General features: G+C 39.0%; 1 protein-coding gene across 2 annotated transcripts in view; it reads right to left on the reverse strand.

Annotated features, from left to right (window-relative positions):
* Nucleotides 1–3,066: 3,066 nt before the first annotated feature.
* ache (acetylcholinesterase) overlaps nt 3,067–24,953 on the reverse strand; it is a 30,227-nt gene continuing 8,340 nt past the window's right edge. For both annotated transcript variants that reach the window (XM_041779623.1, XM_041779624.1), the window contains 8 exons: nt 11,766–12,265; nt 11,129–11,352; nt 10,696–10,956; nt 10,370–10,592; nt 8,117–8,353; nt 7,529–7,721; nt 5,056–5,234; nt 3,067–3,593 (listed from right to left, as the gene is read on the reverse strand). In XM_041779623.1, the coding sequence (XP_041635557.1) occupies nt 3,472–3,593; nt 5,056–5,234; nt 7,529–7,721; nt 8,117–8,353; nt 10,370–10,592; nt 10,696–10,956; nt 11,129–11,352; nt 11,766–12,198 (1,872 nt within the window). In that variant the 5' untranslated portion in view covers nt 12,199–12,265 and the 3' untranslated portion in view covers nt 3,067–3,471. The remainder of the gene's footprint in view (nt 3,594–5,055; nt 5,235–7,528; nt 7,722–8,116; nt 8,354–10,369; nt 10,593–10,695; nt 10,957–11,128; nt 11,353–11,765; nt 12,266–24,953) is intronic.

Below are 24,953 nucleotides of genomic sequence, written 5' to 3' on the forward strand. Positions count from 1 at the left end.
TCAAAGTTTGATATCTGGCCATATTATTTAAACATAACCATAAGGGAGAGACTAATAGGAATATGCTATATAAATATGTTGTAGTTTTAAATGTAAATCTTGTTTTTTTTTTTTTTTCTGAGGCAGTTTATTTAGGAATATTCTTAAAAAGAGCCAAACGCGCCAGTATTTTAGGCGGGAAGAGACCAGTAAAGGCTGTTTGTGCAGGATTTTATTCTATATCATGATCCCTGACTGTTATTTATTCTATTATTACCCTCTTTATCGTTTATTTCTGATGCCATGTGTGCTTTTGCATTATCAGAGTCACTTCAGAGCTGCAGCTTTCTCATCCTCGGTTACATAACGATGCATTTCTTTGCCTGTCTTTTCATCTTCCCGTCACATCTCCACCTCTCCTCCTGCCTCGTCCATCTCCCCTGCCCCGTCCTCCCCCTTCACCTCCTCCTCTCCTCCATTTTCCATCATCCCTCCATCCTTCATGTCCTGTCGGCTGAGCCAGCGCTCTGTCACTTTATCCTGCACTGAGTGAATTACTCTCCCTCCATTAGGCTAACGAGAACGCAGGAGAACGCAGAGGGATGGAGGGGGGAGGGACAGAGAGAGATGATGGAGGGGAGAAAAGTTAGATGAGGTGGAAGGCTGGAAGGAGAGAAGGATACGAGGATGAGAGGAAGGACGGTGGGTGGAGGCTGATTAGTGATGAAGATGACAGGCGGAGCGGAGAGGAAGATTAAAGATGAGAAAGATGGCGAGAAGGGTGAGGAGGACAGGGATGGCGGGAGGGGCAGGTACAAAAGAAGAAGAAAAAAATGGAGGAGGGGGAGATGAGAAGAAGAAGAGTGTTTTTGAAAAAACAGACAGCTGTTTATGACACCGAGTGTACAGCAAAACACATAAAAAGAAACAAACTCAATATCCAGGGCAGATTTGCCCACCCAGTTTTTTGAATACAGCAAATATAGATTTAATACATTAAATTTATTGAACTAAAACTTAAATTAACCTTTAGTCTTTGTATTCACTTTTATTTGGTTGTTGGTTTGCTTATTTAGTGGAGGTTATTAGTACTGATAGGCATTTTTGAATATTCTCTCTATTATTGCCTACTTTGGCTACAAGATTGAGCATATTTAATTTTGAAAAAAATTATACCCTGAGATAAAGAATAACTACTTTTGCAAAGCTATAAGGCCTGTGTCAAATACATGCTGCAATAGCACAGTGATAATTACCAAATAACAGGAGAATTCATTAGTTTTAGATTGTTTTGACAATGGATGAGGCAAAAATGGCTTGGTGGTGGTCCCTGCAACATTTAAAAAATGTAGCCCCTGTGGCACGTTGCAGTGAGAATTATGAAATTTAGTACACATGTGTTTCTTACAGAGACCAACAAAAACTCCTCTCAGGACCACACCGTAATCTCAACAGGAAGTCTGCCATTATACATTTTTGGTAAAAATATGGGTAAAATTAGCCATTTCCAGCGTGTCAGTCTAGGATCAGCTCTTCTGCTGTGGTCATCTGATCCAGTTGAAATTTTTCTCACAGCAAGGGGACAATAAACAACAAAAAGCTATAAAACTCATGTATAAAACTCAAAGGGTGTGACCATGGCAAGTGGTAAATACAAACTGTATATGCTTGTTTTTTTTTTTTTTTTTTTTTTTTTACATTATTCCAAGTGTTCCTTTTTGGAGTTACTCCTCCTAGGAGGTTCATCTGATCCAACTCAAACTTGTAGCAGAGCTTGAAATGATCTTAAATAAGAAACGTTATTCATCTCATGTATGACACTCAAAGGACATGGCTGTGGCAGCTTGCCAAAGCTTGATGTCTAAATGTGGAGATTGTTTGATGTTTATTGGGTAATATGGTTAAAATGAGCCATTTCCAGTATGCCATTCTAGGATTCACTTCTCTGGTGGTTATCCAATCCACTTGAAATCTTCCTGATCGCTACAACAGACATCACCAACAAAACACTAGAAAGCTTGAGTACAAGTCTCAAAGGTCCTGGCTACGGCAACATTTAAAATTTAGAAGACAAAAAGCCAGTAGATTTACTTCTCGCCTCACTGCAGGGTTCCCTTTTGGAGTCACTCCTCCTAAGAGGTTCATATGATCTGGTTCAAACGTGTAGCAGAGCTTGAAATGACCTCACAGAACATAACTTGTTCATCTTATGTAAGAAGCCCAAAGGACACAACTTTGGTAGCTTGCCAAAGGTTTATATTTCTTGATTGTTTAATGGGGTTGATCTCTGATCTAGTGAATAAACCAATGAAAATGTGTTAGGTGAATAGCTCAAAGGGCAAGGCCTTGGTAGCTTGTCTTGTTTTGGTTACCAAAAATTTAAAGCATAGTACTGTACATTGTCCACATTGCGCTAAGACACTGCCAACATTTCCATCAGTTTCCCCAATTTTTGAGGAAATTTAAATGTCTCTACTTTTTTAAGGGTTAGGGTAAATTTTAACAAAAGATGTCAAAAAATGTTTTTAAAAATTTAAGAAATAGTTGTGAATGTTTATTTAATTAAAGTTAAAAAAAAAAAACTTTGAGCCTGATTTCAGTTAATAATGTGATCCCCAGTCCTCACCAATACGTGACGTTTTAGCAGCAAAAAGTTTAAATTTCCAGAGTTTCTTTAATTTTTTTGTGCAGCTTATTAATTTAAAACTGTGAGAATATGGCCTTACCCAAACACAAAAAGACAAAGACAGACAAGGTGCAAAGTGAAGCAGAACACCGGTGTTGTGAAAAAAGTGGTCTTCAACAGAAAAAAACCTGAAAGACGGAAAACAAAAACCCTGATATGTTGAAAAGAAGGAATCGTCTGAAACAAAGATGAGTTTATGTCCATGTATCAACACTCATGCACATGTTAGACACACATGCACACACAACAACACATCAGACATTCACAGCAACACATTACACACGCACGCACACATTAAACAGTCCAACATGTTAGACAACCATGCACAATAAGACACACACGCACATGGTAGACATCCACACACACATTAGACACACACACCAACACCTTAGACACCCACTTACATGTTAGACACCCACGCACACGTTAGACACACACACAAACACCTTAGACACCCATGCACACGTTAGACATCCACGCACACGTTAGACATCCACACACACATTAAACATCCACACCAACAAGTTAGACAAGCATGCACGCTTGCACGCCCGAGGTAATGACGAATCTTTGACGCTTGTGACATCACTTCCCTCCACAGCCCTTAGACAGACACACTGAGACGTCAGCTGAATAAATAGAATAAATTAAATAAATACACGTCAACAAACAACCAATGAAGTCACACTTCACTGTGAGGGGGCGGGGCTATGGAGGGAAATGAGCGCTCTCTTGGCCGGCCCCCTCCCTCGCCGCTCTCGCTCTCTTTCTCTCTCTCTTTCTCTCTCTCTCTCAGTGGTCGGGGCTCAGAGGTCGGTGCAGCGCTCCTGCTTGCTGTAGTGATCAAACTGACTCTTCCAGTGCATCATGTAGGAAGACCAGCGGTGGAACTCCACCTTCCACTGACGCTCCGCCTCGTCGATGTTATCTGACAGGAAACACATAAGAAGAGGGCGGGGTTAGACAGGTGAGCACGCAGTCATAGTTACCTGAAGAACTCTTCATTGAGGCCATGAAACTGGTCATGATACCAGGACCTCAAACTTTGAATAACTCTAAGTCTAACTAAAATCAAAAAGTTTGGACATTAAATATGAGACTTTTTCAACATCAAAACACAGAAACAACACTGACTTAATCAGACAAAAACATTGCCATAATGCCTCTTCTGAAGTTTTGCAAATGCAAGAGGCAAACAAACCTTGTCTAAGGAGACACCATAGTCCTTAAAGACATAATTTGCAAAGGTAATGGAAAATCTAAAACTCTTTTCCGTTTGCTTGAAAAATGTTGACAAAATTTTGTTAACCGATTCAACAAGACAGTCTGAACATTTATGACAAAATGTTGTAAGTCTCTTTACAAAATGTTTAAATATTTTGACAAGTTTTGAAAGGAAATGTTAGGATTTTTTTTCTAAAAAAATGTTTAAATATCTTAATATAATATATATACAATATATACCTAAAAAATAGAAAATTTTGACAACTGAAAATTGCTCTTAACAGCTTTGAAAATAATTGGTGTTTTTCTTAAATTTGTTTTTATAACAAAGGTTGTAAAATCTTTTAGATGGCATGTAAAAAAAAAACAAAGAAGTTTCAAAAATTTTGAGGAAAGTTTTCAAATTCCAAAAAGAATGTAAGAAAAGTTCCCTTAAATCAAAGTAGGTTTGAGTAAGTTTTAGAATCAAATTTGTGAATTAATTCGATATATATATTATTCAATATAATTTTTAAAAAAGTAACAAAATGTTTAAAACTATGATAAAAAAGAATGTTTTGTAAATGCTGGCTAATTGTAAAGCATACAAATTTATTATCAGCTACAAAATAGCTGAGGAATGTTAGGAACATTATTGGCGGCACTATCTGAATTGATTTTAACTTTTCCCCAAAATTCTTAACAAAATAATTACTTTGTATTTATTTATCTATTTAATATTTTTTAAGAAAATTTCAAAATTAGTATAATGTTTTTTGATAAAAAAAATAGTACAAAAATTGTAAAATGTTAGGATCTTTATGTAAATAAGGAAAAAAGTTGTGAAATCAAATTTTAAAAACATTTTTGGAACTTTTGTCAAATGTCAAAATGTTTCAGGCCAGAGTTAAAAAAAAAAAAAAAAAAAAAAAATATATATATATATATATATACCAAAAGTTTTGAAAATCTGAGCATCAGGCAGTATTGGTGCTAAAAAGTGACGCAAAGACAGAGGTACTACAAACTACAGAATAAAAATGGAGTTTAACATTTCAAGAACACATTTCAAATTAATTTCCAATAAAAACCAAATGATGCCTTAATAAACCTAATGTACTGTAATATGCTTGTACTTGTCGGGTTTGTTTCATAGAAGCTTTATATTCATTTATTGTATTATTTACCAGTGATGTTGAGGAGGCGTGGCAGGAAGCGGTTCCAGAAAGCACACATCTGGTTCCTCAGTCCTCTGTGGATCTTCAGCGGCTCGGTGTTCAGACCAACATGTTTCTGCTCGCTCAACGTGAACACAGGCCAGCGCTTCTTATTCTCCACCATACCATCATGGTTCAGATTTGGGTTTCTACAGAAACAGAGAACAAAGAGAAAAATATTGAAGTCAACAAGGTTAATATGAAGTAAGAGCTCATCATTCTCTCTGGGCTCTGCTGCCTGGTTTTCCTCTGCTAAGGCTGGATCCATGCAGGGATGATTCTGGACCTGATTTGACTCCACGAACAATCAGGGGTGTGGCCCAATTTGAGACTTGACTGTCTAAACAATCCCTGAGTATGGAGAGTCAATCTGATTATTTTACTGCTCCTGGTCAGGTCAGAGCCTTCCTGATCCGGAATCATGAATATAAATCAGGTTTCATAGTCATAATTTGAGATTGGGCTGTCTATGATGGAATACTCCTGAATCCCGACCCTAACCCCAAGTCTGAGGAACATTAAGTATCACATGGAAACATTTATGTAGTCACAGGGAGCAATCAATGAGCAACTACTGTATATTTGTTTTGATCAGGCATCTGGAGTCACCAGTACTTTCTTTACCACAACCCCAATTCCAAAAAAAGTTGGGGCACAATGTAAAATGTAAATAAAAACAGAAGTCAAGGATTGTCAAATCTCATAAACCCATATTTGATTCACAATAGAAAATAAACATGTCAGATATGTTGAAACCGAGACATTTTAACATTTCATGAAAAATATTTGCTCATTTCAAATTTGATGGCAATAACACATCTCAAAAAAGTAGGGACAAGGCCACAAAAGCCTGGAAAAGTAAGTGATACTAATGAAAACAGAAGTACAGATGGGGAGATGTTCACAAATCTGTGAAAAATGTGTCTAAAAATTGTTTAACAACTTCTGAAAAATGTCCTCAACATAAAAAAAAGTGAGGACTTTGAATATCCCACCATCTACAGTCCATAATATCAAAAGATTTAGAGAATCTGGAGAAATCTCTTTGAGCAAGGGACAAGGCTGAAGGGGCCCTCAGGGGCCACTGCATTAAAATCAGGCATGATTCTGTACTGGAAATCACTGCATGGGCTCAAGAATGCTTCTAGAAATCACTGTCTTTAACACAGTTGGCTGTGCAATCCACAAATTGCTTGCATCAGGCCAAAACCTCTTACCTCCAGAATCCCCAACTGAAGCTAATGAAAAAGATGCTGTATTTTGGCGAGAATTTATAACACTAAATGGTCATAGTCAGCATCTTTTTGACACTTTATATTGGTTTACTATTTATCAAACCCCACTGACAGATGCAATGTGTAACTAATAGAACTGATTTATGAAAAAAAAAAAAATCAAAATCATGAAAAAGGAGGATACAGGGTTTTGGTCTGATGCCAGAAAAAAATTCAAATTATAGAAATATCATGCAAGGAAGAAGCCATATACCGACAGGATCCAGAAAAGCTGCCGTCTTCTCTGGGCTGAAGCTCATTTAAAATGGACTGAGACTACATGGAAAACTGTTCTGTGGTCAGATGAATCAAAATTTGAAATTCTTTAAGGAAACCAAAGATGTTGTGTCCTGAGGGCTAAAGAGGAGGGGGACCATCCAGCTTGTTATCCTGGCACAGTTCAAAAGCCTGCATCTCTGATGGTATGGGGTTGCAGTAGTGCCTATGGCGTGGGCAGCTTACACATCGTCTACAGACAGTTGTTAAGAGTGGATGCTACACAATGGTTAACATGGCCCTGTCCCTACTTTTTTGACATGTTCTATTGTAATAAAATATGGGTTTATGAGACTTGACAACCCTTACATTGTTTTTATTTACATCTTACACACTGTCCCAACTTTTTTGGAATTTTGGTTGTATAAGCACGCTATCATGCGTATACAACACATGAATATGATTTCAATTTTTTAAATTCTGTGTTTGTTTTTCTATTTTTTCAAAATGGCCTCTTAGACCCACCAGGGTGCCATGGTCTAGACTTTGGGAATTACCGGTCCTTTGTAAGTGTTTAGAGAATGCTAATGCTAAAAATGGGATCAAACTGTCTCCCTTCCTTTGGTCTTCCACTTTTTTAAAACCTGTTAAGATCTTTACATCCTCTCCTGTGTAACCAGCCTGATGCGTAGAGAGTGGAATAATCTTTAAGACTCCGTTTGAAGCTGTGTTTGTGCTTGTCCATGAATAACAGGAGTCAGTGTTGGTGTGTTAGAGCCTGAGATCAGCGCTGGTGTTTCTGCAGCAGAGTCATTCGTCACTGCTGACACGGACAGAAAGGCTGCTCTGAGATCATTACATTAAAAGCTTTAATGATCCTCTCCCTGCTGAGCTCATTTCTTTACAGCCTGCAGGACGGGTTTAATGTTTGAATCGTAGAAATTATTCCTCACCCGGTGCGAGCGAAGTTGGCCCAGTATCTCATCATGCGGCGGCTCAGCTTCTCCTCCTCCAGCGTGTAGTTCAGCCTCTTCACCAGCGGCAGGCCGAACACAAACTCAATCTCGTAGCCGTGGATCACTCCCATCCACTCGGGCCACGGCAAGTTAGACGCCTGGTGGTCAAAGAGGTACAGGTAGACACCGCCTGGATAAAGAGGAGAACAAAGAGATGAAGGCTCAATTACTCTATAGCAACGTCATTGTCTGCAGACGTTTATAGTAAATGATCACCATCTGTGTTTTTTAGAAAGAAAGGATTGATCTCTTTCTGATCATTAAACATATAAAATCAAATCAATATCATTTCCCTTTCTTATCCAGACCTGGAGATCTCTTCTTCCTATCCCCACTGGCTCAGTCAGCTAGGCAAGTGGCTGGTAAGTCCCACACTCAGGGAAGAAACTGAGCTAAGGTTCAAATTTCACTACCAAGAAATCCTCATAAACATTTATTAATTAAGGGTGACTGTGGATCAGTAGGTAGAGTTGGTCCTCTTAAATCCAGTTATCCCCAATCTCTAATATCACTTGTGTCTCTTACCCTGTGAGTTTCCCCCGCTGTTCATCCCGCCCAGTCCTGCGTTAGCCTTCGTGGCGAAGTGCTGGGCGTAGGAGCGGGCAAAGTGAGCGAGCGGGCAGATAACATTATGGTCCCCGACGATGTCGTCCATGGCATCACGGTTCTTAATCCCGTTGTTCTCATCCATCCAGTCGGTGTACTGCAGCACCACAGCCTCCAAACCGATGTCGTTGGCGTGGGGAACGCTCAGCTTCACACCTACAGGAGAAATTTAGAGATACAGTCTTTGAAGTTGCTGTCAATTAAAAGAGTAGCGTGGCTCACTTCCTGTCGTGGACTCAGTCCAATAAAAACCTCTCTTCATTTACTTAACAGTAAACCAACGCTGTGGTTTCATGGATTTGAGCATCCTGGAATCACTCTCAGCATGACCCAAAGAAGCCACTTTAACACTTTTTCTCTCTCAATTATGTGAAATGTCAATTAAAAGGAGTCCTAAACTCATAACAGGAAACAGGAGGTGAGAAATTCTGACTAAATCTTCAGGATTCTGCCTTTTCTAGGAATTCCTATACTATTCTCAGAATTCTGACTTTAACCTCAAAATTATGACTTTAATCTTGATTTTCTGACTTTTTTCTCAGGAATCCAACTTTATTTTCAAGATTCATACTTGAATCTCACATCTTTTTTCTTTAGAATTCTAGTTTAAAACTCTGAATTTTTCCTTTTTTTCACAGAATTCAACCTTTAAACTCAGATTTCCAACCTCTTTTACTCAAAATTTTGACTTTAATCTCAGGAATCTGACTTTTTCTAGGAATTCCAAGTTTAATCTCAGATTTACAACTATTTTTCTAAGAATTCAGACTTTTTCTAGGAATTCCAGTTTAAATTTCATAACTTTTTTCCACAAAATACTGACTTTGATCTTGGAATTCTGTGTATTTCTCAGAATTAGACTTTGATTCAGAATTCCAACTGCAATTGCAGAATTCTAACTTCAATCTCAAACTTCCAACTAATTTCAAGGAATTACAACCTTAATCAGAAATAATTTTTTTCTCAGAATTCTAACTTTTATCCCAAAATTTCAACTTTGATTTTACAGTTTATTTTGATCTCAAAATGCTGACTACAATTCCAGGACTTAGACTTTTTCCCAAATTTATGACTTATCTAGGAAATGTGAATTGAATTTCAGAATTCTGACCTCAATCTTAGTATTCTTTTTTCAGAATCTCTACTTAAATCTAAGAATTCTGACTTGTTTTCACAGAATTCCAGCTTTAGTCTCAGATTCCTGACCTTTAACCCCACAATCACACCTTTAGTCTCAGAATTCTGACTGTAGTCTCGGAATTTTGATATGATTCATATTTTTTTTTTCCTCAAAATTCCAACTTCAGTTGCAGGGTTCTCACTTTTTTCTAAGAATTAGACAAAAAAATTATTATTATTATTGTTATTATTGTTTTCATCATTATTATTCAGTTTCCTTAATTCTTTTCAGAATAATCTATCTAGTAATAACTCAGAGGAGTTTTAGAAAAATAATGATAGTCTTAATTTAATGCAGGAAAACTAACACAAACCAGAAGTTATTATTATTACTATTATTATTATTATTATTATAAATAGGAGATTACATCTTCTTTTATATACTGTATATTATTATTATATTAGTATTATGGTCCAGCATGGGCTGATGGAAGCCACGGACTTGCCCTGCACGGGTATTAACCACGAGGTGGGACTGGCTTTGAGAGGATTTCCTCCTTTATATTTTTTTGAATATCTGAAATAAACTTAAGGGCCCAATGAAGCCCCTGAGTTGCCAGTTGTCTACCCCCGATCTAGTGTATATCCACAGTGTATATACAGAAACGCAGTTTACCAGTGGCGAGTGTGAACAACACTGCAGACTGTAGTCTCTCTTAACAGACTAATGATCTCCAAACAGCCCTATGTCCTTTTAGTGCACATCACCGTCTGCCTGTCTGCTCATCACCCTGACTGCTCAATTTATCATGAACTATAGAGTAGACCATGTATGTGTGAGTACTCAGTCTAATGATTGTTGTCTGTTGAACCATGAAAACGTCCTAAAATCAGTGTAAGCCGCGGTTATTGTCACAAACATTCAAATGAATGAATAAAATGTGCAGCAGATACTCCTCATATCCACTCCCTGTGATCACTCTTTGGTCTGTTGTAATAAGCTTTGATCAAACAGACACTTCTAGATCATTTCTGTCTGTCTTCCTTCTTCACCTTCCAGGAAGTCCTCTCTGGAGATGAGGCTGTCATTGTCTTTGCTGAAGCCTGGAGCGCCATACAACAAGAAGTAGGATCCCTCGTCCTGGTTGACCCCGAGCAGCACTGAAGTGTCTTTAAAGTTTCCTGAGTTCAGCATGGCCTCGGGTGTGTCGGGGAGAACCACGCCATCGACCATGGGGACGAAGGAGAACCTGAAGAGGGCCGACCATGGCAGGACCTGATCAGAGGGGTACGACAGGGAAACAGTGAGTATGTCTGACCAATCAGAGGACTGTCAAGGATACTGAGGACTGTGAGATCTAGTTTTTCCTTGCAGTTACCTGCCATTCCTGGTCGATGAGCTCCTGGGGTGTTTTGCTCCTAAGACAGTCCACCAGCTCTGTGTCGTTACCTCCATTGCAGCCGACCAGTTTCCCTAGCAGCGTGGCCCGTCTCCGGGCCTCAGCGGGGCTGACCGAGGCCCAGGGGCAGTTAGGGACACCGCTCTGAAGGATGGCCCGGGTAAAGGTGGGCCGGCTGTTGGGAGACAAGAGGTGGTACCCGACAGAAGCTCCACCAGCGCTTTCTCCAAAGATTGTCACCTGATAAGGACAATCAACCACAGAGTTTTAAAACAGTCTTTCACTTGATACACATTTAAAAGTCTCAAGACTTTTAAGGCCCAAACTAAGCAAAACATGGACCAAATGAAAAACCTCTGCAGGAAATCCTAACTTAAAGGAACAAACAGATTGGTAATGAATGTACATGTACCTGTCTGGGGTTTCCTCCAAAGGCATGGATGTTGTCTTGGACCCACTGCAGCGCCATCCTCTGGTCAAGCAGACCCACATTTCCAGGAGCTTCTGAAGAGCCATGCAGAGCGAGGAAGCCAAACGCTCCAATCCGATAGTTCATGGAGACCACGATGACCGTTTCACTGTGAGCGAGGTAGCGACCGTCGTATACATCCAGAGAAGAAGAGCCGCTGTAGAAACCTGGTGGATAGATCAACAAGCTGTTAATGTCACACAGAAAACAGATGTTTTGTTTGCATTCAAATGGCCTATGATTTGGCAGAAATGGAGGGAAAAAGGCCCCAACATCCCCAGCTAGGCCAACATGCTGTCCTCTGCCTTTAATGACATCATCAAAGCTTATAAAAAAAATTCAATTTTCTGCCTTTAAAGATCATCTTCAAAAGCAGATGATGGAATGTTGGTGAAGCTAGGGATGTTGGGGCTTTTTTTCCTTTGTTCTGGCTCAATAGTTTGCAACTTTTAGAAAAGTAGCTGGAACTGGCAAAGAGTGAGGGAAACCTTCGCTCCTTGCTGGTTCCAGCTGACCTGACCCCCTTCAGTCCCGGCTGACCTGACTGGAGTGAGTATTTTGATGAATGGGAAGTCAGTACCTCCTCCGTAGATCCACACCATGACAGTGAGGTTGTGTGGTCTTGCCGAGGATGGCACCCATATGTTCAGATACAGACAGTCCTCGCTCATCTCTCTGTTAGGGTTCCACATCTCGCTGCCATGGAAACCAGGGTACGATGTGTCCACAAACTGGTAGCAGGCGTTGGGGTACTCCATGGCTTCATACACCCCCGTCCAGGGGCGTTTGGGCTCGGCGCGGCGGAAACGCCGCTTCCCCACGGGAGGCTCGGCAAAGGGGATGCCCAGGAAAGCGCTGACATAGCTGTGGTCCAGCACGGGCTGACGGAAGCCACGGACTCGCCCTGCACGGGTATTAACCACAAGGTCGGACTCGCTCTGAGAGGAGCAGAGGGGGATGAGGAGGGAGAGGATGAGCACGGAGGAGAGGAGGAGGAGGATGGAGGTCTGCATGGTGGAGGCAGAGACGGTTGGCGTGGTCGAGATTCCCTCCGATCAGTCTGCGAGGGTGGGGTTGGATCTGAGAGAGAGAGAGAGAGTAATGTAATTAGAGTGATGGAGAGCAGGCAGAGATAGATCAGACCAGAACAGGGAGCAGGAAGTCTTTGTCGTGTCATGGGGGGAAAAACAAAGATCTACTCAGACAGGTAGAGAATGGACATCTAAAGTCTTATTTTATATGTTAATTATTCATCAAACATCGTCCTAAAACCTTTAAAATCTGTTTTGGTAACTCTCTAGGCTGCATGAATCAACGTAAACATCAGATTCACTGTGTGTGTGTTTTTTTTATCTGTTTAAGAAGATTGAGCATGTCAGAGAGTATTAATGAAAACTATCCAGTGTCAACCCCAAATCTGTTTGACTATAGGTTCGGAAATCTCCTGGGAAATGAGCTGACAGAGGTGGTGGATTGTGCCTTAACAGAAAATCTTCATTTGACCATGAGATTCTCTAAGTCTTTTCCCTTATACTCCTCTACACCAGTGATAGCCAGGGTTGGATGGTATCATGTTTACAGGTAGTCTGTCTATACGCATGTATGAGCTGTTCAAGACAAACAGCAACATCAGTATTGGCTGATATCAGCTCTTTACAAAAATCAATAGTAGTAGCGGGCAAGGCCGCCCATAAGGGGGGATACAGGGGAAAGCTTTCTGGGGCCCAATCAAGCTGGGGGCTCATGGAGGTCAGTAAATCATGGTCCAGTGTAAAGTTAAGCCAACCATATTTTATTTTTAACCTGAAAAATAACCACTCTTATCAAAAAAACAAAAGTAATTTTATTTATATATGCTGTAATACAATTTTGACTTTTTCAAGATGTAAACCCCTTTTCTTAAAACAGAATTATGTTTTTTAGGTTCTGTTAACAATGTGGATGGATGGATTAAACTAAACCTTTTGGAATGTCATGTCATAAATTGGATTAATTGGCAAAAGGGTATTTTTTTTACCTGGCAAAACCAGGTTAAAATTGGGAAAGCAGAGCAAAAATGGGTTAAAAAAGTCATAAAAACTTGTGTTAAAAAAGTGTTACAACTTGGTAAAAAGTGGAAAATGGCTAAAAGGGGTGAAAGAAAATGCAGTAAAACTTTCCAAAGACTGGCAAAAATGGGATAAAAGTGGCAAATTGTGTAAGCAGTGAAAAAAATGGCAATAAATAGTTAAAAGTAGTCAAAAGAGAGTGTCAAAAATGGGTTTAAAGCAAAAATGCATTAAAGGTTGCAAAGAAGTGGTAAACATTGGTGGAGAAAGTGGTGAAAAAGAGTTGAAAAGTGCCACAATTTTATAATTTCAACATCAGAACCCAATATAAGTTTGAAACTTTTCTGCTCCAAAATGAAGTAACTGTTAGCCAGGATGATAGCATCAATGCTACTGATCCAACACGCATGAACTGGTATCATCAATAAATCATTACTGGAGAGGGGCCATTCACTGGTTTTGTCAGGGGTCAAGGCAATTCTGTAGGCCTGGTTGTGGGTGGTAAACATCAGTACCATTAGCGGTAAAATTTCTCTCATGGAATGGATTATCACAACACCATCATTACTGGTTTAAATGTTTGCATTGTGTTGTAGTGGAGACAGAACCAATGCCACCAACAGGTGCTGTTCTTACTATCCTGCAGCACAGTAAACAGACAAAAACATGCAGTGAGTGTACTCGCTCTGTAGAGTGTCTCTATCTGGAGCTTTAACACAAAATGTGAGCTGTAACAGATCACTCATTTTTAACTCATGACTCTCTTGTTTTAAGTTTGCAGTGATTCAAAGAAGCGAGCTGTGGGGTTAAAGAGGTCAGAGGAGCAGCTGTATACACTGTAGCTCCATACACTCGCTGGTACTGCTGCCAAAGCGAAGTTAAATCAGTGTTAAACTCGTTAATTCTGACAGGTTCTTTACAATAAAATTCTGTAGTTGTTATTTTTCTTGAGTGTTTTTTATGTGGAGGCTGCAACAGGAAATGTGGTGTTGTCAGTAACAGCGCGAGTAATGAAACTACAGGAGCAATTAGAGAGAAAAAAATTCAACAAAGAAAAGGTGCAGATTCTCTCTCTCTTTTAGAGTGATCAAGAATTTTAGACCAGTAGATCCATGTTAGAATTCTTATTTTTTCAATGTTTTTGTTCCCAAACTTTGTAGATGCAGTAGTAGATGGTGGGTTCAGGTGCAAAGGATGTTGTATTCAGGTACAGTAGATGTGTAGGTGGATCTTGCTTCCCAGAAAAGCCTCATTAAATATTCAGCATCCGTCTGTGTGAGTTGAGCAGCTCAGAGAAAATGTGTCGGAGAAGCTGTGAGCAAGATTTAGTGATCAGGTTTTTGCAGGAAAAAAAAAAATTCGAATCATTAAAACAATGAAACTTTTTCTTAAGTATGTTTTCAGGTCCAAGCTCCTGCATTAAATGTTATAATCTGACTGATAAATAGACTGAACATTAGTCATTTACACATGCATATCACAGCAGGGAGGCTCGGGGTTGACTCTCAGGAAGAAGCACATGGTGTTAAAGACAGAAGAAGAAAAAAATATGGCTAGGTATTTTCCACAGCCTCCCAATACAAGATGTAGGGTGATACACACTGATTTAGGGTCATAAACTTGTCCTAATAAAAATGATCGACACTGAAATTACTATAGCAGCTGACTCTATTGGAGAGGATAACAGGAGGGGTGTAGTTTTAAGGCTCTTACACTTTGAAACATTTAAATTCAGACCTCTGGAGATCTGATTAAATTAGTCTTAAAATAGTCTTGTTATAATCACTTAGGTTTAAATAAATGCAAACACAGCCATACTTAATCCAGTGGTTCCCAACCTATATTCTGGGCACTGTCTGCTCTGGTGTAAATAGTTTTTAAAAACCATGATCAGAAACAATTTATTAGGACGAACCTAAAATAAAAGCAGAAGAGAATCTGGTAATTCTTGAGCAGAAAATTCCAAAAGTTTTAGTTTAATAAGTTGTATATTTAAAAGAAAGCACAGAATTTCAATTTTAAAATAAAACTTGAAATTTCCAAGTTAAAAAAAGTTTTAAATTTTCACATTAAAAACTCAACAATCTCAAGGTAGCCGTTATCAGTGCTGCTGTTTGGCTCATACGTAGCATTTGTTGCTAACTGCTAATTAGCCTTGCATCGTGTGTTGACGTAGATTGATGTTGCTGCAGTGTTTTACCTTGTTTACTGCACAGCGTGTATTGATCATGTCCAACTACTGACTTTCTGATGTTTGAAGAAACCTCTACTAATCTAGTATGTTTGCTTTTAGCCTGCTGGCTGTAAACAGACGTTATGATCTATTTCACTGGTCTGAGTATAAATTGGTTTTGGTTCAGTGGGACATGAGCTGCATCTGAATTGAGCTGGAAAAATTCAGAATAAAAGAATTCTGCACAAACGAGGGGAGTTTCTCCACTGAAATGTTAGACTAACTTGGATTTTACTCTGAAAATCCCAAACCAGAAGCCTAATCATGTAGTGTTTATCCTCCCAATGCAATATTCTACTGATGTAGACATACATGTCTGTTAAAACAAGGTAGTATTGGCTGTCTGTTTACAGCTCTGTATTACTCTGCAGAGAGTCACACAGCACAAAAATCCTAAAAACTTTCCACGATAATGAGCCTCACTATCTCTTTAAATCCCACTGTAATCATAATGTTGTACATTACGTCTACTATAGTGTAGACTTTTGAGCTCTATATTGTTGAGTGTTTTCAGTAGAGTGTGTTGTGTTGGAGCGTGCAGACGTGTTTAAATCCTACTAGCTCAGCGACAAAGCCCAGGACAGCTGTGTGGTCATGAGGGGAACTATAAAAAGGCTTCAGAGGAAGAGCCTAGTAAATACCACACGCTGTGGCGGATTAATATGACACTGTGCTCGCCGTTTGTTTGTCCTCGTGGTCAGAAACTTAATGAAGCTGACGGCCATGTGATGGTTATTCCTAAAAGAATTAGAAAGCTGATCTTTATTTTGAAAACTAAAATCAATGTGATGATGATGGGGTCTGACAGAGTGGAGGATAGAGATATCCTGATTAATCTGAAACCATCACTATCAGCTGATTTTGATCATGATTACATGACTGATCAGTTCACAGAGGTTTGGTTTATACCTCCATTTGGAGGTCATGGGTCAAAATCAAAAAATGTCCTGGATACGTGTTACTACAGTTGTCATTGGGCAAGAGGCAGAGTTACACCTGTCACAAGTCACCTGGTCACCTGTCAATCACAGGGCTAACATGTAAAGACAAGCAGGCACACTCACATCTATGGGCAATTTAGAGTCACCAGTTTACCTTAAGATTGTGTCTTTGGAGAAAAGTGGAGAACGGCGTAGAACTCAAACATGTATGAGGAGAACATTTAAACTCCAAACAGAAAGGCCGGGGTTTGGACCAGGAACCTTCCTACTGTGGCGTCACTGCACCACCGTGCTGCCCACATACACATCAATCCAATATTCATATCCTTGTTGAAAGCAGCAGGTTAAAAACCTTCCCTCATCTCCAGCCCTACCAAACATTACCAACATTTTTTGTGCAATCTCCTGTAGACTCATCTTATAAAAAGAAGGTTTTATCTAAGCTTTGGTACTTTTTGTAAAAAATATAAACTAATAGATTATTTTAAAACATGTAGTATTAAAAAGTGTCACACGCTTTGACAGCCTAAGTTTGTAAGAAATAACAAAGGAATGCCTCAGGGGGTCCATTTTAGGTCCTTTATAGTTTAATTATAGGGAAAAAAATATTCACAATTCACAATATTTACTACTGGTGGTAAATATCAGCTATTAGCTATAAATAATGACCAATGACGGCTGTTATTATCTTTCATCATTGGCTGAAAATATCTTCCATTATTTGCCATTAATGTGGGCCAATAATGGCCGTTAATATTGTCCAATATTGGCTGTTAGTATCTTTCAATACTGGCCAAAAATATCTTCCATTATTGGCTGTTATTGTCAGCCAATATTGGCTATAAATATTGTTCAGTTTTGGCTGTTGATATTGGACAATATTGGAGGTTAATATTGTCCAGTATTTGCTGTTTATATCTTTCATAAATGGCCAAAAATATTTTCCATTATTGGCTGTTGATCTCAGCTAATATTGGCTGCTAATATTGCCCAATATTGCCTGAAAATATCATACATTATTGGCTGTTAACATCGGCCAATTTTGGGTTTTAATATCTTTAATATTTGACTGAAAATTTTGGCCAATATTCACTGTAAATATCAGCTAACATATACTTCCTGAACTAAATTTATTTGCCGATATCCACTGGTTAAAACAAATTTTTTAATAATGGTTTACTTGATATCTGCAAAAATTTTGTATCATACATCCTTGTTCAGTCATTTCCTGTATTAATAACAAAAAGTTTAGCTTTAGCTGCCTCCTCTCCAGCTTTACTTAACATCTTTAATCTGTATTTTAATGTTCTGCTACTTTTTGATACTATCATTTATTATTATTACAGAATAGTGTCATTTTATATTATCATTATATCTTATATAATGTAATGTTTTCAAAACAAAAGGTTGAGAACATTTTAACAAGCAGTGTAAAGTAAAACAGTGTAGTCCCTCAGGGCTCCATGCTGGGTCCTTTAATGTTTGATATGCAGTATTTGGAACCAAAATGTTGCCACTGTAGATGTTTAATTTAGGCAGTGTGTGGTTGAAAAAATATCCCAAGATCTATATCTTTAAAGATTTGCTACTTTTATTGTTATGGATAATAATATTAAATATAATTGATAATTTTAAACAGAGAATTCTAAACATTTTGATTACTGAAGTGTCCCTAAGAGCTCCATGTTGAGTCCTTTAAAGTTTGTGAACAAAAGTGTTGCTAATATTGCTTAGGGGTGATCTATTAATCAAAATTTCATTGGAACCAAAATATGGACTGCTACTCTGAAAATGCAGGATGTTCTTTGTCTCTTTAAGGTGAAATTAGTTCCATTAAGTTTGACATTTTTAACAACAAAGAAGTCCTGGTGCACATGTTATTCACTCATTCATCATGTTTATTCTCTTTCGATTATTATGTAATTTTTTTTTTCAACTGAAAAGAGAAAAAGGATGTAAAATTGCCCATTATTTATACCACAAATCATATCAAAATCACAGTATATGTAAAAAATACTGGAATGCATTAAGTCCTAATGTAGATTTGATTTGATAAATATATGACTACATAGTTGTTTTTAATAACTGCTTCAGAACTTTTGCACACATTTTTTTAGCCTTTTCAATCTTGTTATTTTGAAAATTACTGCAGTATCCATAGATGCCATTCTCTATAACAACCCTCTGTAGATAAAGATGATCATATAAGCATGAATCAGAGAGTAAACGTGTTGTAGACAGTTTATAAATGAGATATTTGTTTACATAAGACGCCGTGGCATTGAAGACATGTAGGAGGTCAGAACAGGCCTGTTTATGAGAGAGGGACGGAGGAAGGTGACATCACTAAAATAGACCGACTATATCTCTATACAGCCCAGAGTGGGAGCAGCTGCCCCCCTATCCCTTACACCACCTCCAAACTAATCCTGTTGCTATGGCGACCATACATCACACAACATAAACAGGCGCCTCTAACAGACAGGTGGGAGAGAGGCGAGGGCGGCCATTGTTCTTCAGTCTTTAAATGTTATACAGATGAAAATGGAGAATAAGAAACGCTGGTCCAGACTGTGGCGTCCTCTCAGAGCCGATGTGACTGAAGCTTTTAGGTTTCATAAATTTGCAGCAGACGCCTGACGTCACAGTCATTATTAATAGCAGAGACAGCTGTGAGAGGAGACAACAGAGAGGAGGAGAGAGAGGCTCCTGGGTCCACAGAGAGAGAGGATGGAGAGAAGACGGGGCGCTCAGGGACCGCTGAAGTCTGCAGGCTTGTCTGAGCTACAGTGGCTGTGATAACATGGACTCAGAATCCTGGATATGAGACTGATCTTTGATTGGTTCATACTAGTGATATGGAGTATACATACAAACTGACAAAGCTGGTTATGATATCATTTAAACCTTTTCATGCTAGATTACACAGTAGGGCCTGCTCGGTCCTGAAAACAAGAACTGGCAAATATTAGCTTAAAAATTTTATGCTGTCTTTATCAGGCTTGCACATCTGGACGCTGCAATTTTACTCTGTTCTTCTTTACTAAACTGCTCAAGCTCTGGTACCTGCACAGGGATTGGGCGTGAACAGCCCTTTTCAAGTCAGGCCAAAAATTCTCAATTGGATTGAGGTCTGTGCTTTGACTCAGCCACTCCAGAACATCCACCTTGTTGTCTTTAAACCATTTCTGTGTAGCTTTCTCTGTATGCTTCAGCTCATTGTCTCACAAGAAAATAAATCTAAGCCGTAGTTCTCTTTGAATAAGATTGTCCTCCAGGATTATCCTACATTCGATTTACCCTCTCCCTTTACAAACCTTCCAGGACCGACTGCTGAGAAGCACTGCCACAGCATGATGCTGCCACCACCATGCTTCATCGTAGGGATGGTGTGATGTGCAGTGTTTTTGATCTTGTCTACCAAAAAGGTCCATTTTGGTCTCATCAGACCAAAGAACTTTCTTCCACTTGACCATGGAGTCTGGCACACGCCTTTTGGTGAACTCTAGTCCAGATTTAATCTGAGTTTTCTTCAACAGTGGCTTTCTCTTTACCACTCTCCCACAAAAGCTTTGATTGGTGAAAAACCCGGCCAACAGTTGTTGTATTGAGAGTCTCTCTCATCTCGGTTGCTGAAGCTTGTAACTCCTTCAGAGTAGTCATGGGTGTCTTGGGGGCCTCTCTCACTAGTCTCCTTCTTGCACGCTCACTCAGTTTGTGAGGTCAGTCTGATCTATGCAGATTTACACGTGCCATATTCCTTCCATTTCTTGAAGATTAAGATGATGATTAAGATCAATAACCTTTTCTCTGAGTTCTTTTGTCTTCATGGTGTCATGGTAGCCAGGAATACTGATTAACCAGTGACTGGACCTTGCAACTGGTCCTGCACTCTTGTTAAATTATAGTGTTATAAAAAGCCTACAGTGAAATCAAATATTTAAAGTAACTGGACAGAGCTGAGCTGCGGTGAGACGAGGGGAGACGGGTGGTGGTTTGGTTCCAGTGGGTGAGGAAATAAGAGAGGAGAACTGGGGAAGACTCTGAGGGGAGGGGATGGGGGGAGAAAGTGTGTCACTCCTTAAATTAGACCGAGGAATTCATGTCTGAAGTTCACAGGAGGATTGGTTTCACGGAGGGCGGGTTCGAGTCACATCGAGTCACATGTCTGAGGAAAAAACCTGGAGAGAGACGTCAGAGTGAGCGCGGGCAGACAACAGACAGACCTACGGTATTGATCAATCACAGCCAACCAAAACAACATCATGACACTGACAGGGATGGAGTGAGGAGCAGACGGTAAACCTGGAGAGGAGTTTGCAGGTTGTCTTAATGATGGTTAATGCGGAGAACAGATGGGCATACAACAACTCATAAACCTGCAGCAGCTGCTGAGAAATATGAACATTAATAATGAACGGGGAATCTGTTTGGAGTGAAAAATCTGAGGCAGGCAGAGGATTTCAGATCTAAACTGGTTTAAAAACATGGTAGACCACAGACATCAGGATATCCAATTTTATGATGTGCTTTTATTTTGAAGGACTAGTTGTTCTGTCATATTTTTTGCTCCATCTGAAGTCCAAACTGGCCTATTTCCATTAAAATAATTGTTATAAGGGGTAAAACTGTACGCTAAATTTTTTGGTATCTTTGTTTGGTACATTTTCTGTGCAGAAGTTGAAGCAAATGCAACGCAGAATTTATTTTTGTTAATTGGGAACTTGAAAATTTTCCTTGTTCATGTTGTCTAAACTGTAGCATTGACAGCTCAGGTTTTTTCTACAGTTACAAATAACACAATATATATATAAAAGAATAAATAAATTACATTTAAATGAAAAATTATGCTGCAAACTCCTAAACAAACACTAGTGAGCTTGTGAAGGTAGCTAATTAGCATCTATCCTGCTGACATCAGCGCTGTTTTACTCTTTAACCAATGGGACTGATTGCAGAGTTTGGAAGCATTTTTCACAGGCCATTTGAGTTGGTGAGGAAATTCCAGTCTGTCTGGAGTTTGAGGACGTCTGTCTTACTTATTTTGGTAGGCTGGCCAATCCCAGTAAGTTGATCACAATTTTCCTCATTTGTGGGTAATGGCTCTCTGGAGTCCCAAAACCTTATAAATGTATTTGTAACCCTTTGTTGACTGATATATGTCAGTAACTTTGTTCCTCCTCTGTTCTTCTCTTTCTTTAGATGGTGCCATGATGTGTTGGAGCTCTTTTAGCCTACTTTACTTCATCTGAGTGGCTCTATTGAAAGATTTCTGGATTCAACATGATAACAGAGACATCAGCTCAGTTCTAACAGTGAGGCCTGGCTGTAACCCTTGCTCTGACACATACAGTAGACAGCGAGGGTCTGACCGACACTCCGGCTCTACGGGAATCATTGGAATTTTCCATTTTGCGGTTTGGGTGTCTACAGTTTCACGCTACAGCCGATTACAGGACAGGAACTCCCCCTGAGGACCAGAGGACGGGAAAGACTGGAATAGATCACAAAAGCTCTGACAGACCATCATCAGGCCCAGTCTGACACCTCTCCTCTTCTTCTTCTAGGATTTTTTGGAGCTCTTTACTGTAAATACAGTAACTGGTCGGATCATTTCATCCTGAACTGAAGCAGAACTCTGTGTCCATAAAAGGTCTAATCATCAGGGTTACCAGGATTTATCCCAGTCTGATTAATGGAGGGAAATCTGTGGTTAATGAGGCTCTTCTCCACAGATTTAACATCTATGAAGATAATCAGCATCAATTTTACCTTTATTCAAACTGATCACATAAATAAACATGACAGTCAGTACTTTTACTAAAGTACTTTAACTGGATTACAACAGTTGTGCACTTCTTTCCACCTCTGCTCTTGCCCAGTGGCAGCCTGGATCAGCTCCAGCCCCCCTGACCCTAATAGGGGTTCAGTGGTGATGGATGTTGTAATAACCGCTGTGGGGAGTAATGGAGCAGTGAGTCAAATTATCAAGGAAATCTGTTTTGATGGGGGTTTATTTATTTATTATTTAGGACTATCCAATTGTTTGACTGAGTCACATGACTCAAGGTGAAAATATGCAGTATAGTTCAGTCCTGTAGTAAAGGTTAAAATGTTAATCGTTGGTGTTTGCCGTCCGGGCTCTGCCCTCTTTACTTCTCATAGATTTATACTGAACTATGAGAATATAGACATAAATACTTGTAGACCTGGAGTAGCTTATATCTTAAACCACTATCAGATCCTACAGGTGGATGCTGGGTGGAGGCGGGGTTAAATGTGAGAGGGCAGCACTGATTTAACTCTCATGACAAATGACAAAAATGGCAATATATATATATATACAATCAAGATCAGTCCTGACCTTAAATATTAAATCCTGATTAGTCTTTAGGAATTTAACCTTTTAAATGTTGTAAGGTATGTTTGCAATGTAAAAATAAACACAAAATATGAAATATTTCTCATATGCAAATTGGATTTCCTTGAAGGGTATGATTATGAGCTGTCAAGGTACAGCTCCTGAGCACAAAGGTGGCTCATTTTAAAACTAAACAGGAAAAAATCCACTTATGTGTCACTATGGAGTAGCATTTCACCATATAAATGGTGAAGAACACTAGTGGGGTGTTCTAGTGCAGCTGATAACCTAATCATAACCTAACCCAAACCCTTAGAGTACTGTGGAAATAATGAAATAATTATTGAAAATTGATCTTTAAAAAATCAACTAGATGTCAGTCCTCACCTGTTCTCCTTTCTGAATCTATAATTATCAATAATATGATTTTTAAACCTTACCTCACACCCTGAAGCTCCATCTGCCTCTCCTGTCTCTCCCCTGAATGTATGACGGTTCTTCTCTTGATAAAATTGTTTATGTTTAAAAAGTATTAATGGGCTAACACATATTTCACTAATCAGTTTAAGACCTCACCTGAGCTTCCTCAGTCTCTCCACCTTTCATCGCTTCAACTGCCTCGCTACTCTGTATTCTCCTGATAAGACATTATTGCACATTATATCTAATATAATGTCATACTTGTTGATAAATGGTCGGGTATGATCTGTGGCGCCGCCAGGATGACAATTGAACATACACACAATAACCATTCCAGCGCATGAATGACACCTCTAGGACAAGAGCGCACCTACAAACAGGTGCACAGAGAGAGAGAGAGAGAGAGAGAGAGAGGGAGGGAGAGACTAACGCTGCAAGTACTACACCAAAACTTAGATTAACCACATGCAGCTAGAAAACTGCCCCTAAAAACATCAGAACAGCTTTAAGAGCAGCAAAGAGAAGAGCAGCTAGAGTTACAAGAGAAAGTCCACCACTTATAAGTAATACAAAGCCAGAAGATGGAAAATTCAGAGGACAGGTGTATGCTACATGTAGGTCTGACGTTTTACGAACATTGCCGTGCGTTTTCCACTCTTACTATAGTTACTTCTGATGTTTTAAACTTGCGCCAGCTCATCCCTGGCAAGACAACGTAAAGAGTGATTTTGCGTTAAAATGCTTATGTTTTGTGTTGTAATGCTTGTGTTTTGTGTTGGTGGTTTTGTTGGGGTGTAATTTGAGGGTTTTATGTGGATAAGGGATTGTTTGTGTGGTGTTTATGTTGTGTTTTGCTTGCAGTGGTTTTCAGCACCGTGAATTAGAGTGGAGAGGGCTTTGGTGACTCCGCGCACCATGCCATCCAACTGTTTGTGTGTTTATGTCAATAACCAGCGCTGAAGGGACCATGTGGTAGTGGCATAATATTGATAGGGACGTGTCCCTAGCATCCCTACCCAATTCTACGCCCCTGCTTGAGGGGACTGTGGACAGGCCAAGGGCACATATTTTGTTAGAAAAGCCTGAAAAATTATTTTTTGCATAATATGTGACCTTTAATAATAAGGCTGGGCAATTAATCTAAATATAGATTAAATCATTAAATGGCCTGCAGCAATTTTCAAATTGCAGAAGGTGGAATATTTTTCCTGAAATGTGTCAAAATACCAGTTTACAACTTTCTGTAATGCTTTATTTTAATGGGCCCTAATTACCTGGTAATTTTATAGTAATGTGCAATTATCTGGTAACATCTCAAGAATAAGATGATAATTACCTTTAAAAAGTTGGTATTTTAACAAGTTATAAATTACAAATATTAAGGAAGTATTTACCTAGTAATAATGTATTAATTATAAAATAGTTCTTTATAATATTTTTTGTTTTTTTGGGTAACTAAGTGGTATTTTACCATGAAATTCCTTGAGAGGATAATTTTCTAATAAATCTCTCGATAATTCTCAGCTTCCAGTTGAAGTGAGTCCTTTCACTGAGTCATTTTTAGGGTGAGGGTAGTGTAAAATGCCACCTAATTACCAGAGAACTGCACAGTATTATGAGGAATTCCTTATAACTAATACTACATAAATGCTTCCATAATATTACTTGGTAAAATGTCAACTCATTATTAGGTAACGGCACCTCATTCTTGAGAAAATTACTAGATAATTTATTTTATTTATTTATTTTTCATTTTATTGCACAT

The sequence above is a fragment of the Cheilinus undulatus genome, linkage group 22 (genome assembly GCF_018320785.1).
Source record: "Cheilinus undulatus linkage group 22, ASM1832078v1, whole genome shotgun sequence".
NCBI classification, from domain to species: Eukaryota; Metazoa; Chordata; class Actinopteri; order Labriformes; family Labridae; genus Cheilinus; species Cheilinus undulatus.